This window comes from Hesperophylax consimilis, chromosome 7 (assembly GCF_061612785.1).
Source record: "Hesperophylax consimilis isolate HC1 chromosome 7, BYU_Hcon_1.0, whole genome shotgun sequence".
Classification (NCBI taxonomy): Eukaryota; Metazoa; Arthropoda; class Insecta; order Trichoptera; family Limnephilidae; genus Hesperophylax; species Hesperophylax consimilis.
This window is the reverse complement of record NC_142842.1, coordinates 30,772,630-30,792,612: the sequence shown is the minus strand read 5'-3', so window position 1 is coordinate 30,792,612 and position 19,983 is coordinate 30,772,630. Positions and strand designations below refer to the sequence as shown.

Below are 19,983 nucleotides of genomic sequence, written 5' to 3'. Positions count from 1 at the left end.
GATCTGTCGTTCCTGGAACAATCGTTTTCCGCATTTGCGTTTATTTTTTGTAGATAACTGTGCAGCTCACCAAAGTGACGCGACATTTTTACAAATGTAGCATTTTTCTATATTCCCGCATCAATTGTGCTTTTCAATAGGTCCCTTAAAAAACGATAGATAGAGGTTTCACTGTAATCGCTGTAAATTGGACGCTATTTTATTTGATTGCACAAAAATAACAATAAATTAAAAATAATTTTTGTAAAGCGAAATACCAAAAATACTGTCTGTTTTTTTGGTCCAACTTAGTCATAAAAGAAAGTTTTAATAAGTAAGCACACAATCTTATCTAAACATTAATATGTATAAATCTTTGGTACACAAATCTTTGGAATATGTAAACATAGTTATTTTAACACAAAAATACCTTTTTTTTCATGAGATAAATCTTTGGCGAAAATTATACAGAATATAACTGGAGACTTTTTCCAGAGAGATTCATTCTTTTCACTGCTAGTGTAGACATCAAATAGAGGAATGTGAATAAATTAATAAAAGTAATACAAAAAAGTGTGAACCATTGGACATTACAAACTTATGACACACATTCTTGTCTCACAAAATGTTGCAAATAACAAACACACCTTTTTTTCTAGTAAATTCTTAATTCAAACGTTGGTCATGTATGATAAAGGAAGACATTCAAAGAATATATGTGTATGAATGAAATAAATATAGGACCGAGCACTGTTTACATACTTAAATTTTGCGTCGAACGCTACATTCTACACCACGGGTGTGATTGAGATGGCACTACGCTTACTCACTAACTATTGCTGTATGAGACAACCTACTGCTAGTAGGTTGTCCATCTCATACTTATGTGTTGCTACGTTCGCTATCTTCCTCACTCTTATGGCGCTTAAAATCTTTGGGAAACAATGGAAATAATTGAATTATAATGTAGTAAGTTTAAGTAATTTACGAACATTATTCCTTGGCTTTTACTAGTGTTTGTGAGGGCATTTTGGTCTTTATGAAAGGACGGCAATCACCGTATATTTGAAATCTCTATAACGTGTCTGTAAGTTTGTAATGTCATTGGAGTGAAGAATGTAACAAAACAGAGTTAGTCTAGCCCCGAAAGCAGGTTATTTGTAGAGTCACTCCGCTTGATATTATCATTCGAGCTCATCCCAGCGCTGAAAAACTCACTGAAGATCAGTTCATCGTCAGTGTTGTCAATTTGAGACTTGCTTTCACCGAGATCTATCTTGAAGAAGGAGTCAGATAAGCTCTTATCCAGGTTAGATATACTGTAGCTAGAATGTGGAAGAAGTGAATTTGTATCGGCCAAGCCTAACTCAGCGAGCAGACTCGTATTTTCTGATACGTTCTCAAGGTCGTCTCTGGAGTCTTCTAGATCTGGGAGGAGGCTGGATGAAGCAGAAATTTCATGATTGCTTCCGTTATGTATCTCGGCCTTCTTCTTTTTCCTAGCATTGATCTCATAGTGTTCTGTGATCTCTTTGCCAATCTCCTGAATTATAGAGTCATCGTCATCTTCATTGTCCTATTAGAAATAATGAACAAGTTTAGAATGGTATCGGTGTGTAACATTCGGAATCGGACGAAATCACAAACTCCTTATGCAGATTGCGATAAGGTTGACTTTCCCGCTTAACACCGGCCGCATTTTTTGATGTATGCAATTAAAAATATGCCAAAAATGCATCCTTTATTTTATCTTAAGTTCAGACATAAAAACCAAAATATTTTCCAATCATAATCTAAAGAACTTAATTTGTCTCACTATACAATAAACCTATATCCGAAGAGGAGTCTGTAAGTGGGAGATTTTGCTCTTCAAAGTATTTTTTTATAGGTACTTTATTTTTTCTAGGCTTGTAAAAATGCTTGATTAAAGCAAAATGCCAAGATGTGTTCTACTCACATTATTTAAAAATAGTATATTCAATATTTGTAGACCATAAAACTTTCTTTGACTTAGAGGTACTTTAATGTCAAATATTATGCAAATGTAGACCAAAACTAGGTCAAATCTACCGCCTAGTTTTCATATTTTTTAGGCAAATGAAATATGTGCCAAAAAGATTAGCTATGCTTGAAAACATTTGTTTATATGGAATATGTAAATGATATTAACTCACTTGGACCATGGACATTGTAGACTTGTACTGAAACGCATTTTGAGTGAGGTCCACCTCAACCGGGAACAGTTTCCCGTTTAATTTGAGGACTTCCAGAGTTTCACTGAAAGAAAAATTATGATAAACACAAATTCAAATATTATCTTTACCATCAGCAAATGATGCTACAAGCCTCGAAGAATCTTATCCATCTTCTCTTATGTCTCCTTTCGGTTCCTTACACCTAACCACTCGAGTGATCGATTCGGCCATTCCATTTAATTAATAATATCATACCTCCAAATATTAATATATAAACATATTAACCTCTTACTGCGGTTTAAAGCCTAATGAATGAATACATCTATCCAACATTTTTAAGGTTTAAAAAAAATATACAATTCATAAAAATTACCTACCTAAATTTGGCTAGCTATCGCTCGAGAATTTATGGGTGCAGTATTTGTCTTCGCACCGTAGCCCTATTAACACCTCTTCATCCTGCGGGCTTATTATAGAGAAGTCTCTTGCTACATATCTATTAATTATTATACTTACTCATGGAAAGTAGCCAGTCCCGTTATGAATCTGTGCAGTTGCCAGACCACATCTTGGACGTGTTTGTTGTCGAGCAATTCCATTTTCACCAACACATCCGACCTCAGCCTGGCAAACCTGCTTCTGGCATCTTGACGACAGCGTAATATAAGCCTGAAAATATTGATTAGACACTTCAAATTACGAATGTGTTGGTTCAGTTCATAGAAGCAGGTCACGGAACGTCTAAAAGGTTTTTAAACGATTGATGAGTTACTACAATATTTTGTTATCATACCTGTATTCGTAGTTGCCAGTTTCAACTCTGTAAAGTGGTTCTTGCAGAGCGCTGTAGCTGTACTCTTCGTCATCCATCTCTTTCACCTTCAGGCAATAGGAAAGGTACTCAAACTTGGTGTCGGCATACTTCTTAATGGTGAGCTTTGTGTCGGGTATGGCCTTGTTGAGGTAGGTACCCATATCGGATAATATCTGGAAAAGAGTTAAATCAATATGAGTAAAGACTCACTGAGGGAGCTAGTAGGATTATACTGTTCAGTAAGGAAAGCACCAATAGCTGTAGGAAATGTGCAGAGCGACTGACCGCACCGGATGCGGTTTAGTAAGGCCCACATATTCTGAAAGAGAGAGAACCCTGTTCAAATAGTTTAATAGTTGGGTCGACAACAAGGAGTTTGTACTTCTTTGATGATCATTTTTGTGAATTTTTTTGCTGTGATTACGAATGGACTTACAGGTTTGACAGCTTTCAGCATCTTGATGCCGTCCTTCTCCATTTGCCTGTGGAAGTTGCCGAATTGGCTGAACGCCTCCGAGGCCCGCGGCTGTGGCTCGCGGACACCGATGGACGCAAAGGCGTCGCCAAAATTTTTGTATGTCAGCAGCAGGTCAAAGTACGCCTTTAGCATCCTGCCAATATAATTAAATTAATATTTCATAAACCTTCAAATTAAGGAACGCACTCAGCATTACAATAACTTTAATAAAAATTATTACAAACGAACATGTTAACCTGATTTACGAGGCTGTCGAATGATCCACTAAAACACATAAATGGTGACAGAACTTGACGCGTGATGGAATAGATTGCATTGAAAAGGCCAGCGTTAACTATCTTAATGTAACTAAAGGCCGAATTACACGTGCCAAGTGCTCGGATTAGTGATTCCCTTAGTTACTCAGCCGAGCAACTTTTTGGAGAATAGAGGTGATCACATGTAGAAGAGACAGTGGGCGGGACAGTTCATTGAGATTAGTTTAAAGTGCTGTTGGCATGGTTTCGCGATGGAGGAAAAAGAGAAAAATTAAGAGTTTTACAACAACATACGTCACACACTCCTAAAAATTCGAAGTAAAAAAAAAAATCACACTGACTGACTTGGCTGATCACACTGACTAAGTGTAGAGCGTGTGAAGCGCCGAGTTGAGTATGCAGGTGGAGGGGGTACTTACTCGACAAAGTCTTTGGGCTTTGCTGCTATCCACTGTCTCGCCTGAATCACTCGTCTGCTACTAGGCCGAGTACTGACTGTACTGACTACATCAGCCGAGTACCCGGCAAGTGTAATTTAGACATAAGTATTGTTGAATAAGGAGAAGGATTTGAAAAAATTGTATTTAAAGTCGAGCGAAGTCGGGCAATAAATAATAATATTTTATGAAGATGGCATGGTTGAGTCCAATACCAGCTATTTTCAAAATATAAAGGTATATATGGCTGATCCTTTGGAAATTTACACAACAAAAATAAAGGTTACAACAGGAGCACCATATTGAAGGTAAGGTTAGGTTAGAAATTAGACCAATATTTTGTACTATTCCACCACCCCTTATGGTTCGCTGGTACTTTGTAAACTCACTCTTTTTCATATATTAAAGTTACGCAATAAAAAGAAAGGTTACAATGGATCTCTCACAACAGGACATTATTGAAGGTTAGGGGTTAGGTTATAAATTTGACCCATATTTTTACCGTTTGGCATGTTCCACCAGCCCTTTATACATCTGCTCCGTGTTCTGCAGCTCCTGGAGTTTCTTCACCAGGGTGTCGTTGCACAGGATGGCCCGGGACAGGCCGAGAGCGTCGGCGGTGGTGGTGGACATGTTCTCCACCAGTCGGTGCTTCACCTTCTTCATGATGATGTCCAGACACTTCCCCTGCTTGGGATCCGCGTGCAGCTTGTTGTAGTTTATGTTCACTTCCTCCTGAAATCAATCAGAGAACTAGTAACACCCAGATAATATGATTGATTAATGTTAAACTTGACGGTTAAACAAAATTTGATCACAGGCTGAAACGGTCCGAGAAACGGCGGTTAACGCGACCATTCGTATTATGTATAAAGATTATTGTCACTTTTTTTTCTTCATTTTATATAAAAATAATTAATGATTAAAATCCTGACCTGGAGAACTGTTTGGCAGTTTTCTGTTTAATATATATTTTTTTCAATTTATACGGGAGCGTCTACGGTAAACTTTTAAATGAAAAGAGCAAGCTTGGTGTTCTCTCTAAATTCTAAATCTGATTATGTTATGTCTGACCATAATAGAAAAGGAGTTTTATGAGGACTTGTCATTTGGTGACAGATATAGAACGTGGCCCGATTGGTTGAATGTTTTACAAATGCATTTATTTTAGTGATAAAACTCTCATTGATTTTTCACAATGTTGCCTATATCATTACGATGTATGGATTTAAGTTTGCTCGACTGTTGCTTATTATCCGTCTTTTTTTATACACTGTGACTTAATTAATGAATTCCTGGGAATTAATAAAACAAAGAGTTCCCATTCTGTATAATTAACATGTCGATAGTGAAGGAAAGGATCACCTTGGCCGACTGTATCATCTTGGCCACTTCCACCTTGGTCTTCCCCTTGACTGACTGCCCGTTGACTCCCACCAGCTCATCTCCGCTTTGAAGAGTGCCTTCCTTCGAAGCCGGCGTGTTGTCAAACACCTGAAAACATTAATTCAAATTAACAACAGTCACCAAACTACGAATCTACATTTTGACCGTCAGGGATTTTAAAATCTTTAAGAAGACCCAAAAAGGCATCATTACAGAAATTTAGATTACATCAGTTTTCTTTCAAATCGGTATGGTATAGATGACACTTCTACGGATTAACTGTACAGCGGGTAAGTGGCTTCTTAAAAAAACTGCTCTCCTACCCTTTTTAAAAAAAATCAACATGAATGAACACAGTACCTAACACTGATTTCGAAAGATTTTGACGGATGCTGTTTTGCTAAATAAACAAATATTTTCAATGAAAAAAAATGTTACCAAAGGAGAGATTCAAAAAAAAATATGAATGAGACCTTTCTTAATTAATTTTAGATGTTTTTTTTTTCAAAAAAATATTGATAAATTAATGCATGACAAACAGACAGACGTCACATCCCTAAACTCTTAATAAGCAAAAAAAAAATTTTTTTCATCAAAAATAAAAGATGATTTGTTATAAAAAAGGCACATTTATTTCTGCACAAATCATCCAAATAATAATATTATAAATGCTTTTTTCAAATTGTGCCGATTGAAGAGATTTTAAGAAGCAAATGATTATTAGAATTAATATAAATATTTTGTAATGGTTACCTGTACAATATAAAGACAGGGACATAACGGGGCTCCCCCACCGATACTGATACCGATGAGATTTGATTCGTCTTTCAAGATTGTCACATTTCCTGAGGTTATAGTCATACCCCTAAAGCGAGACATTACCAAGTGAGACAATAATTAAAACATGTATCAAATTAATTAACTAATTAAGTTCACAAAAGGATTACAAAATCGGCAGGTAGGTACAAATTATTATTATAAGCAGAATGAAAATATTTACAAGGAAAAAGGGGAAACCAATAAATCACAGATTTTTTTTAAATTAAATAAATAAAACAGTTGTAATTTGTTTAAATGTTAATTTTAATCTACATTATTTGGTTTTTAATATGTACAAAATGGTGGGTGCAACGCTAAAGGATTCACTCTAAATCAAAACTTATTCCTTTTTACACTTACTTGTACATTTCAATATGTGGTTTTCCTCTCTCAATCTTAATTAGCACCGTTAAGGCAAAAAATATTGCTTAGAAATGATTTAGAAGAAATTTAATAACACAAACTGGCAGATTAATGTGTTTTTATAACCTGCAAATGCATTGCATAGTATCCTCTCTTATACCTAATCAGAGAGTGGAAGTTGACAAGGCTATCTAAATAATCTTGAAAGAACAGAAGCTTCAAAATATTATTAAACAATTTAAATGATTTAGTACACAAAAATGGAAAAAAAAAACAATGGAAAATGATGTCTTCAACAAAAAAAAAACAAAGGAAAACGATGTCTTCAACAAAAAAAATATAAAAAATGGAGTCTTCAACAAAAAAAAAAATGTAACCCACATAGTTTGGGCAAAAGTTTTACTCAAGCTTAAAGAAGTTTTGCATACTAACATTTTTTATTCTATGCAGCATTCTTGGATTTTTACTTCACAGCGGTGCATTCATTCCATTGCATATATTCCAGAAAATATATATTTTGTCTGTTGTCTTTTTATTTATAGCTATTTCTCGGAGAACACTTTTTTCCAGAACACATTTTATACTATACTAGCTGAAGTCTCGGGCTTTGCATAGAATTTTTCGTAATCAGATGTAAACAGTTATTTTCCTATTATTTTGAATGTCAAGTGTGCAAAATTTCATCAATCTTGGAAAAAAATGGTAGATTTGTTTAAAAAAACAAACGCACTAAGGGACATTTTTGTTATTTGTTTTTGGGGTATTATGCCGTATTGCGCTAACTCCTTCTTTAGCCAACGTTTCGGACAGCATTGCAGTGTCCATCATCATGGCAGATGTGTTATTTGAGGTTGTGTTAAAATGTGAGCTTAAGTATGAGGTTGTGATACCGTGTTGCCAGCTCCAACCCTCTGAGCTAACATTAACGTATCATTTTTTATTTAAAGTGGTTTTCTTCGTTTAGCTCTGGTGTATCCGTAAATTACCGGATACCAAGAACTATTAAGCTTAGCTCCATCGTCTCTATTAATGTTTACGGGATTTTTATGAATTTCAATGGCCTCCGTAATCAGCCGTGCTCTATAAGTTTTCGGTCTCCCCAGGATTTCAGGAACAAATCCAAAGTAATGCCCGGTATCAATCAAATGCTCGGCAATTGCCGATTTGTCAGGGTGGCCGAGTTTACAAGCTCTGAAGTGTTCTGAAATTCTTTTGGAGATAGTCCGCTCTGTCTGGCCTACATAGACCTTGTCACATCCGGAACAGCTGAGTTTATACACTCCATCTGTTTCCAGAGGAAACTTAGTCTTTGCAGACCTCAGTAAGTCCTGTATCTTTGTTGTTGTTCCGAAGACAGTCTTGATATTTTCCTTTCTCAAAAGCCTGGCAATTTTGTCTGTCACATTGTGCACATAAGGTGCTGATGATGGACACTGCAATGCTGTCCGAAACGTTGGCTAAAGAAGGAGTTAGCGCAACACGGCATAATACCCCAAAAACAAATAGCAAAAATACTTTTGGCCGTGAAAATCTTAAATCATATTTGCACTAAGGGACACTTTTTTTAACATATGTATAAAGATAGATTATTGTCTAACTTTTTCCAATCTATGGAGTACATTTAATTTCACAGTAGAGCTTTAATTTCAGTACATTTATTTTATATTTTGTTTCTTTTCTTTCGTTCATGAATGAACATTTTCAATCAAATTGGTAACTTAACAATATCGGAACGATAGACTTCACTTCCGAAGATTTTATATAATTTTTCCGAGCATGGTTGCGCCGTCGATACCCGAACCAATACTGACACGAAATATAATGGGAAATCGACATACTCTAACAATACTGGCGCACCTCTCTATGAATTGACATTACAAAACGTATGGCTACGTAAAAGTTAAAAATACTAACAGATTGACAGTGTTGAATTGAAATATTAACATGCAATCTGCATGTACTTGTTGACACTAACAAGGGAATTCATTAGTTCATGGGGTCTTTAGTCATAACTAACAATTTTTGTTTCTCTAAGCTGGAATGGAATCAATTGATCGCGTCTTAGTTTAATTATTTAAGTCTATGGATAGTGTTTACGAATTCTGTCAATTCTAAGAGCCTAGTTAGTTCACCCCCACTCATTAATAAGCCATTTATTTTGCATAACGAATAACATTATGTAAAACGTTGTGCATATGGACAGTTTATCTGACAGATTGGAGGCAGCGCTAAAAGCAGCGGCTTTTGTCTACCTACTGTCGGAATCATATTCTGACCAAATATCGCTAACTGACCATAGATGATGGATTTCATCAACATCGTATTGATATAGGGTTTTATCGATCTACCGTGATAGATACCCAGGTCTATGTACATATATTCGACCAGTCAGTGGCTGAGTTGGCATCTTGTTTAAGTCCCACCCAGGCGTAGTGTGTTCAATTCCTCGGCTGGCTAAGTTCTCCATCATAACACAAGCAACATTTTCGGCCTACTGTGGTGATAATAGGAGATTTTCAAATAATGTCAGGTTATTCGTAACCCGAAAATGTTTGTCTTTCTTTAAAAAAAAAAGAAAATATATATGATTTACATTTTCTTCTTTACATCGCAATGGTCCATTCTTGCCAATTTTTTTTTTTGATATATTATTCATGGAGTCTGTCAACTAACTTTTTAATTTTATGCACCACTCGTTAATATTATACCCGAACATACATTTTATCTGATATCTTTTATACAGGAAGCCTTGTCAACTTTTTAGTTCAATGCAGCACTTTAATCTCAACATTTCAACGGTGCTAATCTACTATAGATCATCTATCAAGCCAGTCCTAATATTGGGTTACTAAGTGCGAAGCTTCCATGCTATCTACAGTGGTACATAATTAGGTGTCACAGTATTGAATGTTTAGCTTATTGTAAACCTAGCTATTAGTTTAGTTTCCACTAAGGCACAGCATGGTCACATGCTTACTATTGCTAGTCCAATCTTGCTAGCCATTTACAAATCTGAAATAGGTACACATCATATTTTACAGTCATTGTATATTTTAAACATGTCATATTTTTTGATAAATTAAATAATAATATGTAGGTAATGTCAAATTATTAATGAAAGAAAAGTAAGTATTGATAAATCGTCAGTTCCAACGGTGTAAAAAAACCTACATACTTTCGATGTGCTTTTTAGTTGTTGTTATTTTGTAACATCATTAAAATTAAAAACAAATTACTAAGATAAAACAATTATTTGTCAAAGACCGCCAGTTTTTATTTCACCTTTAAAATTCAAAATAAAGGTTAAAAGAATAATTTCTCTTCGTATTCAACCTTCTTTTATTCTCTATTTCCTTCCCCACCCCTCCTTCAACTCACAACTTACCTCCAATTGGGGGTGGCATAGACCTACAAATGTACTATACTAAAATTCAATTACATTTCAATAATTTAAAAGCATTGCTTAAATCTTCAGGCTATTTCATTCAGTTTTGGGAACAAACAGCTGGTACTTATTTTTGAACAACTCATATGGAATCATTGTCTCACTTACCACCGTAGTTAGAAATATGAACTAAACTGTGTTAAAAAGAGAAAACACCAAGCTTTATATTCAAATATAAAAGTTAACCACAGAATATTTCAAATATGAACCTCTATCAAACCAAAGGTTTCAACTGCAATTTGAGAAAAATTTGAAAATTTGTGAATTTTTTACTAATTATTTTTGTATGAAATGACTAAAAAGTGAAATGACTATAATAATGTTTAAAATACATTTTTTATTAAAATATTAGTTTTTTTGTTATCAGTAATATAATTTTAGTATTTCGAAGACAAAACGCAATGGGAGCCATTTTTAAAACTTTTTTTATATTTGCATTAAAAATTGTAATATTTCAAAAATTTAATGTTAATTTCTAAAAATAGACTTTGAGAGTGCATTTCATCACCTTTCAAAATAGTTTTTAGTTTTCGGATATGTTCAGATATATTCCATTTATTTGGATTTTATTGAGAAGCGGAAATACACATAAATTTTCTGACTTTCTGACAGCTTCTTTAAGAAATATAACGGTCAATATGCCAGAGGCCTGAAGGGTTACCTAGTTTTAATTACCCAGGCAAAGGGAAGACTTGACTAAACTTTAGGGCCTTACTAATGTGTTCTAAATTTTACACGCCTGTTAAACAATGTTTAATGAATGGTTAAACGTTTAGGTCGTTTATCAGCAATGCAAAATTTAAAACACATTTATTAGTAAGGGGCTAAACTATAACCTATTGTGCTCCCATGCTCTACTGCAATATAAAATAGCCTAAGCAATATTCCCACAACTTGAAAACAATAATAATTACTTCAGTCACAGCTGTTCTAAGGAAAAGATAGCATACTTACTCATTGTTTAAATGCATAAAAAAAACCAATTGACGTGTATATTTTTAAATTATCGAATTATCACTTTGTTGCTTGACATTATACAAATGAAAAAATTCTTTGTTTAAAACCACTTAATTAAGAAAAAAAAGAAAGTGGTTTTAAACAAAGAACTATTTTCATTTGTATATATTTTTATCACAATTAATTTTTGGGTTATTATGCTGTGTTGCGCTTGCTCCATCGTCAACGTTTCAGACAGCATTACAGTGTCCATCATCAGGGCAGATATGTAGATTGTGGTGAAGTTTGTTTATGTATATAGAAGTGATACCGTGTTGCAAGCATTAATCTTCTAAATGTAGTTTCCTGCGTTTAGATTTGGTGTAGCCGTCTAATACTAGAACCAAGAACTATTAAGTCCTGCCGTCGAGGAAGTGCAACACGGCATAATAACCCAAAAAATAATCACATTAATACTTTTGGCTGTAAAAATTTCAATACTTAACAAAAAGCATTAACTCAGCAATAAAAAGTAATTCTCTATTTTTATTTTTATTTTGGAAGGTCTAGAGTCGTTCATAATAATTAAATGTAACTAACTAACTAACCATCACGCCGTTTCTCCGCAGGGGTAGGCAGAGAGGACGGACCACCAAACAACTCGGTCTTGGCACACACTTTTGCCTCATTCACATTCATACATCGTCTCATACATACTCTTCTATTATTCTGACTCTTGACATGGCCCGACTCGAGTATCTGATTCACTTGATCGTGCCATGTCTTCCTCGGGCGTCCTCGACTTCTGCTACCATTCACATTTGCATCATATATCCTCCTTACACTCCTATCTTCGCTCATTCGCTCTACATGCCCAAACCATCTAAGCGTCCCTTTTTTAATCTGAGTAAATGTAGCTTCATTTTATTAAAAAAATTAGAGTCTTGACGTGTACGACGAAGGAGGGAAACAATTAATGTCTTTATACCGTCGTTGGGAAAATAGTGGGGACCCTCCAATGTACATTTGTTTGTAAAAACTGTTGTCAGAATTTTAAATTTCAAAAGGTTTAAATACAGTTAGGCGATCTTTGTCAAAATCATTTTATTACTATGTCTGGGTGCCAGTGTTAAAAACTCAATAAAGTAAAATCGTTGAAAATTAATTTGGTTGCTTGTACAATGCCTGACGAATTGTCAAAACTTTACTCTATCTAATTTAATGCCAATTTCTAAAAAAAAAACTTATATTTTGAATACATTATGTGGAAGTGTTTAGATGGTTGAATAAAATAATGTACTTACAATAGATTCTGGTAAATCAGTTGGTATCTTTCTTGACGTAAATCATTTAGAATACATTCTGTCGCAGATAAATCTTCAATATCGATTGAACTAGACCTACGTGTGAGAAATTACATTAAAACATTTGTAAAACAATATAAAATATATTTTTTATAACATCTAACAAAAACTTACTTTTCTTTAGCTGATTCGTCATCTATGTCAATGATAGATGTTGTATCTTTTTCTTCCTTGTTTTTGAAACCTTCACTAAATGAAATAAGGGATGGCACCACTTCAATTAAAAGATAAAATTGAATGTTGACAAAAAAACACCATCATTTCAGTTTTACTTACGCTTTACAATCAACGTCGACAGAAAATAATAAATATGAAGTATGATCAGTCTTTGTATCCGATTTTTTCAAATCTGGCAAAGAATTGGGATGGCTGGTTTAAAACAAAAAATAAACAAATTAAAAACATGCAGTGTGTACAAATTTAAATATTGTAAAGAAATTGGGGTAGGTACTTTTTGTCATAAATACATTATTTGAATGTGTTCCATTTTTAAAGTTGACTAAACAAAATAGTAGGTGGTTTCGATAGGTGGATTATTGGAGGGAAAATAGAGAAAAGTGAAAAAATCAAGTGAAACAGCTGGGTAAGAGAATGGTTTTAGTTAAATTGGATTTTGTATCGGTAATGTGTTCTGGATGTGGTGATAATACATCACATCCAGAACAAATTGCAGAGCGGTACAGTTGTTTCACAAAATTTCAGAGATTCATCAGATTTTGCCATTGCCAAAACGTTGTTGAAATGGCTTAAGCCTTGTTTGGTGATCAGATATGATAACCAGGTACTATTCACCCTTCCCCTTTCTCATCTTCTACTCTTCCCCACTCAAGCCTCACAACGTACCCCAATTGGGAATGCCGTAGTCCCACTGGTTTCGGACAGTTGCGAAAAAACATAGGGAGGAAGTGAATGAATCATTATTATTTTAAACCAAAAGTGGTGGATCGCATGAAAGCCACATCAGTTAAGTGAATTATGAGTTCCAACTTCCACAATGGAACATTAAATGTTTCCAGAATTTTTCTCCAGCAAAAAGCAGGCATCAAAAACACATTTTTTGACAATCGTTTCCGGAAAAAATGTTCAACACGGTGATAATAATATATCAGGATTAATTAAGCAGCTTATAGGCTATGTATTTGTATGTTTCGTTGGTTATTAAAACAATGGAAAATATACAAATTGAATGAAATGGTGGGGTTTTAGGAACAAAATTTGGATAAATAAAAATTAATATTATCAGTGGAATAGCGATAAACTCTCAGCAAGCTGTAACCACACGATCACGCCATATTATAAATGCAAACGTAAATAATAGACATATTTTTTGTACATGCTAATAGCTTTCAAATTATACATCACGCATATAAATATTGAGTAAAATATAGGAGGAGAAGTCATTATGCCATCTAATATTAAAGTAATAAAAAACATTAAAGCAATATATCTAGGTATAACATATTTTAACATCCTTCCATTATATCTAAAAAATATTGAAGATATTCAGGAATTTAAAATAAAATTAAAAAATTACCTAAAACTACTATAAAAGTCCATATCTTACTCTTATTATTATTTCCTTCAAATCTTGAAACTGTATTATTGATAAATCTTGCCTATTTCTTACTTATCCCTTTGGTTTTGAAAAAATATTATTTACTTACTTACATGATTCCATATAATTGAGCTAGGATTCACTCACCAAACACAAGAGCCTCGTCTCTTTATGGTGAGGAAAAGCTATTATTATTCACCTTTATAACACTGTATAATATGTATAAATTGTATATTTATTGTAAAAAACATACAAATATTAAATAAATAAAAAAAAAAAAAAAAAAAATATTCTATGATTCTCTAATAAGTTGGTTTAGGTTTGTAGTTAGGAATTTATCTTGGTAGGTGCAGTAAAATATTAAATGTACCTATGTCTATTATTTTATAATTTTGCTATGGAATTAGAACAGGGTTTTAAGCACGGCATTTTTTAGTTTTCTCTAGTTAATTTAAAAGCATTTCGGAAGCATGTTTTAAAAATGAGTATACATAATAGAATTATTGCGTATTATCTCTAAACTATTGCCATTGGTTGTTAGTAAAAGGCTTGTTAGTCAATGATAACATGGATAAATTACGAAAATAATAACTTTTTATCTTGCAGGCGATAGGCTGAAGTCTCTCTCTTATAGAGTGAGGAATAAACCCCAGGATTGTCCGAGGCATAGCGGTACTGAAGAGGGCCGGCGAGTGACCAAAAAGACATGGTGAAATAATGCAATTATATAATACTCAACTCCAGAACGAAACTTCACTCGCTTACACGAAGGTAAACTGCAAAATAAAATAAAAGCATAACTAATGAAGGAAGTGGGTACGCTAATTTGTGATAAGAACACGCTAACCGGCTGGTGAAGCGAATAGGTATGTAGGTACAAGTTTGTGTGTGTGTGTTGGAACAGATAAGGATTCAGTCGATAAAATTACACTTTAAAACGTAAACAACGGTGCCAACATACATTTTGTCTTCCTCGAAGAAGAAATCGTCCTCGTATTCCTGCATTTTTGCAAATGATTGCACCGAAATGGTTAAACTGATGGAAACACGATCGATTTGTTATTTTGTTTACTACTGTCAGAATGACAGCTGGATTCGCTTCGCCTACGGGCGGCTACGGGCTACGGGTCTACGACATACGACGAGCTTTTCGTCGATATCGCAGAAGGATTTGTTCAGTGTTGCCAGAATCAAATCAACTTTTAAATATTCCATACAAAGAGGGGTCGGTTGTTCCATAAAAGAAGCAAAGGAAATAGGCTCCGCCGCACGTACAATTCGGAGCGGCGGTACCACGCGCTGCTCTAGACCGCCGCACAGAAAAGTCTCAACATGGACTGCGCTGTAAAACCGTTACCTTACTTTAGGTCTTTACTTTTAGATTTTTGACGCGTGGTATCGCCGCTCCCGTGTGTACGTGTGGCAGAGCCTAATTCAAAATTCAAAAAAATATTTACTGCACATAAATACAAAGTACAAAGGGTATAGTTAAGTATTAATAAGTTATTTGTTATTTTATTATTTAGGAATAAAGCAGTTGTATAATATAATAATGAAGTTCCACTAATTAAGCACTGTATACATATATAATATTATAATACATTACAAATAAAACCAACAGCTAAAAATGAGTAATTTTCGCATCTTATAATCTTACCTAATATTATAAATGCGAAAGTGTATTTTCTTGTTTGTCCTTCTTTCACGTCGTAACAGCAACCGACGATCGACCTGATTTTTTGCTAAAAAATAGTTGGCGGACTGGGAAGTGACATAAGATTACTTTTCATCCCGGAAAAAACATTTATTTGTACAGTAATTTCTTCCTAATACCACGCGAGCAAAGCCGCTGGTAAAAGCTGTTATAAAATAATACATTAATTAAGTATAATTTTATATGTTGATGTATCAATTATCTTTTAAGGTATTGTGTGTTTGCAGACATGTATAAATTAATTTTGCGCATATTTAGATATTTGCAATGTGATAAGTTTAATAAATAAATCGTTTGATCTAATGTGGTGTTCTGGGCCTCGATTCCCGACAAAGTCGTTCGAATGAATGAATTAAAACGTTATTAATTCATTCGAAAGAATGACTTTTGACGGTTGGCGTATGTAATTGTGTACCTTCGACGAGACTCGAGAGTAAAAATGTCGACCAATGATGTTCTTTCGACGGCAATTTCGAGCGGTCTGGATTGGAGAATCAAATACACAGGGCAACGAAATGCAATCCTTTCTAACATAAATATTGTGAGGAATCAACCAGTCAGTATACTATTTTGTACAAGAATAAAGCATCAGAGATATTTCTGCGATTATAATTTAGAACAATTGGATTATCAAAGCGATATTACAGATGTTTTGAATTTTTCTTAATGTCAATCAAAGTTCTTTCGTGTAGTGTTCCAAATAAACCGTAAATAAATCACTCACAAATGTACTAATCGCAAGGTTGACAGATCAGGCGAATTCCTTAATAGCGTTTCAAACATTCGATTTTAGTTGATACAACAACAAATAACAAAATATACAACACGGGCATGTGCCTAGTGTGGTGGCCAAAGATTTACCCGTTTACTGTAATGTATAAACTTTACTGAATAAAGAACATTAAAAAAAAAAAAAAAACTCGAAAGAATATTGACAGGTGTGAACTTTCTTTCAACAAAGTTGCTCAAGTTTTTAGTTAGAAATCCCGTCATTCAATAAAGGTTGATCAACTAAAATTGAATAAATTCATTATAAACAAAATATTTTAACCTAACCTAATCTGCTTAACCCAGTTAATAAAGTTTTTGTTTCATCACTTTCCATGGCTTTATATAACTTTTTAAAGATGTGATGAATTTTCATTGTGATGAGTTATCCGGTCACCTATATACATATATTGAGATAAAGGGTCGGCTGTGACACATTTTGGATTGACAACTTTTGACCTACTATTAAGTGAACTACTGAATACTTCAGGGAAAAACGGCGACGGACCGAAAATAGTGCAGAAAATTGTAGAATTTGTACATATAGATGTATAAATAAATATATATTTTTCAAAGTTTTATTTTATAAAAATGTCACCACGGACCAAAGTAACGTGTTTTACTCCAATTAAGCTCAGAAATCATAAAATTTTAAAATTGATCTATAAATAAATACCAAACAAAAAGGCGATGCAATTTCATTATGCTACGAGTAAAACTCTATATACAGTTACGATGGTTTAATATATAAAGCATATAAAATGATGTATACAACAAAATATTTCTATTTTTGAGACCGATAATTCGTGGTGGAATTCCATTATAATATATTATAATAAAACAAATAAAAAACTTTATTCCACTTAATTTTATTTTGACCGTAACCGGTTTCAGCTCGTCAAAGCCATCTTCAGACTGGTACACAAAATTCTTAGTCTACGGTTTATATACACAACATATGGGGGAGGGGGGAGAGGGGTAGTTCATAGGGTTATAATCAATTTTATTTGTTACTAAGTCGTTTAAGATTGTGGTATTTCTAAATATTTGGTAATTCCTTTATTTGTTTTATTATAATATAGTACAACAAAATAAATTCTTACGTTTTATAAATTTTAAAATGGGTATTCCAGCAATTATGTTGAACTATAACACTCTGTTAAATTATTTGAATATGCTCAAATTGTCAGACAGAAGAATTTTCACTGACTTGGTATTACTATATGAAATTCTAAATGCCGGTATTGCTAGAATTGATAAGCTTTCGGATTCCTCAACGTAATACTAGAAGTCAGGATTTATTTCAGTGCAGAAATTCTGGGACTAACTACCATATGTATTACTCTTTGCCCAGAATACTAATGGAGGGAAACAATTATAACAAGTCAGTGGACATCTTCAATTTATCTTTAAACAAATATAAAAAGGTTGTTAATGAAGCAATTTAGTTATGTACAATAAATAATGTATATTTCTTAATAGTCTCATGTAAAAGACCCGAAAAAGGTGGTTAATAAATAAATAAATAATGCGACGTAGGAAAAACGAGATTTCCTTTGTCAGTTTTTTACTTTCCTCCATCACTTTCTAACTGTACCTCAAACCACCTCCATTCGACCCAAATTATTAAAACGGGCTTATATTTTTTTCTCTAATATTCCTGTAATAAAAACAAAAACGTGATGATAATACTTAGAAGCATAATTAAGTTAGTGAAATCTGTAGGGATGTAATGATAATTATCATGGAGAAGATTGGAGGGAAAAGTAATTGATCAAATTTGGTCTGAGGTCCGGTAATTAGAGGCGAACCGACCAAAGCTATATTTGCGGAACACTCAACGTCTCCGATTTCTCTGCCATTATTGTATTTGTAAAAGGTTTCACGGCCCGAAGGACAGTATGTTTTAGCTGTATTTTAATGGAGTACTTGTTTTACATGGTAGGTATTGTAAATCCGGAAGATTGTCCGATTTATTGAAAATCTAAATCCGGATTTTTGATAAATATTTTTTTTCTCATGTAAGCATTCGAGGTATAATACATTTATTAAGAGTTTCCCATTTTATTGAGATTTCAAAAAGTGCCACTTATCAAGCATTCTAGTTAGGGTGCACATCCTATTTTTTATTTGTATACACGGTGTCCGGAAATAGATTTTGTAGTATAACTTTTTGATTAGAGCTTACGTTTTCGAGTAAGGTAGGCGACACATACATGTAACACATCATGGCTTGGCATATTTCAGCATATCGCTCGCCATATGCTGAACTAGGACAAGCCACTAAAATGTGAAAGGATTAAATCGAGTTTGAAATTGGAATGAAAAAAAAAATCGGTCGCTGAGGGTTAAATCAGATGTTTGATATTTTTCAAAATGCGTCGAAGCATTGTTTAAAAAACATTTTTATGTTATTCAGTTATTTTAACCCCCTAGTTGACGAAAATGAAATAAATTAAAAAAATCGAAATTATCAGATCCAATAATTTTTTTAAGTTCTCTTGTGATGTAGATTCAGCACATTATGATACCGTTTATATACCAATTCGATATTTGGTTTATTCTATTTTTTTTTCTGGTTAACAAAATTAAGAACCACATTCTTTACACAAAATATTGTATTTGTGCACGTTGTGAACATTATTATTAAAAAATTAAGTATTTATCCATATCTTATAAATGTGTAAGTATTACCCATATAATAAGTACATATCGTTAGTACTTAATATTTAAAGTTAAGTATATACACTGTTAGCCTATTAGACGCATTCATTTCATACATAGAGTAAAGAATAGCACTAGAATGGTCTACCATACAAAATTTTTAAAAAACAAATGTTGCTAGTGACTTGGTAACTTTTGGTTATAGGCCATTTAGCACGCATTCTGCATCTCTTACACTTGCCTGACATCGTATATCACCATTCCATTATTTGAATTTCACTATTGTGGTGAAACACAGTTTTGTATTCAAAATTTAAAGCCTGATTGGCCAGACTTGTGGATCACGAAACGCGGCCACATGGCATTTGTTGTGTTCATCTTTGCTAATTTATTGAAAATCTGGTCAAACAATTCGTATTCATGTTGAAAACGGGACTGCAGGTCTTTACCGAATTGATTGACAGATTTTCTAAAAAACTGTCAGTGAAACACAAATGTTTTATGAGAATTTCGGAACACGTATTCATAATTTTTTTTGCATTTCAACATTATATTCACTAGGCTAAGCGCAGCTGCAAGAACACGTGTTCCGATATATTCTGAATTTAATAAAATTTTACTGGGGAATGGCGTGCCATCACGATTTTAAAGGAATTTAAAAAAATCAGAAGTACTAATTTTTATCCGTGTGTGATTTCATATGATATTGCGTTATAAAAACATAAAAAAATAATATTCCGGATTTCATATTTAATAATCCGACTTCTGATTCCACTGTGCATAATCAGAGAATCCGGATTTATTGACAT

At 33.6% G+C, this 19,983-nt stretch overlaps 1 protein-coding gene across 4 annotated transcripts; it reads right to left on the bottom strand.

Moving 5' to 3' along the window:
* Positions 1 to 813: 813 nt before the first annotated feature.
* Positions 814 to 15,156, bottom strand: PICK1 (protein interacting with PRKCA 1). Of its 4 annotated transcripts, none has more exons than XM_089633411.1 (9): positions 14,990 to 15,156; positions 6,300 to 6,411; positions 5,526 to 5,654; positions 4,663 to 4,895; positions 3,425 to 3,599; positions 2,968 to 3,161; positions 2,691 to 2,843; positions 2,154 to 2,256; positions 814 to 1,555 (listed from the first exon to the last, which is right to left on the bottom strand). In XM_089633411.1, exons 1-9 carry the CDS (start codon positions 15,031 to 15,033, stop codon positions 1,112 to 1,114), a joined length of 1,587 nt encoding a protein of 528 aa, XP_089489537.1. In that variant the 5' UTR covers positions 15,034 to 15,156; the 3' UTR covers positions 814 to 1,111. The 4 variants fall into 4 exon arrangements, with proteins under 4 accessions (XP_089489537.1, XP_089489535.1, XP_089489536.1 ...); XM_089633409.1 differs by lacking the exon at positions 14,990 to 15,156 and adding an exon at positions 14,621 to 14,948; XM_089633410.1 differs by lacking the exon at positions 14,990 to 15,156 and adding an exon at positions 14,621 to 14,948 and having other exon boundaries at positions 4,663 to 4,892.
* Positions 15,157 to 19,983: the final 4,827 nt, after the last annotated feature.

Coding starts and splice junctions, on each gene's coding strand:
- PICK1 (XM_089633409.1), bottom strand. CDS start 14,736: ATGTCTTTTTGGTCACTCGCCGGCCCTCTTCAGTACCGCTATGCCTCG. Junction 6,412..14,620: donor TATCGCCTGCAAGATAAAAA/GTTATTATTTTC, acceptor GTCTCGCTTTAG/GGGTATGACTATAACCTCAG. Junction 3,162..3,424: donor TGCTGAAAGCTGTCAAACCT/GTAAGTCCATTC, acceptor ACTCTTTTCCAG/ATATTATCCGATATGGGTAC.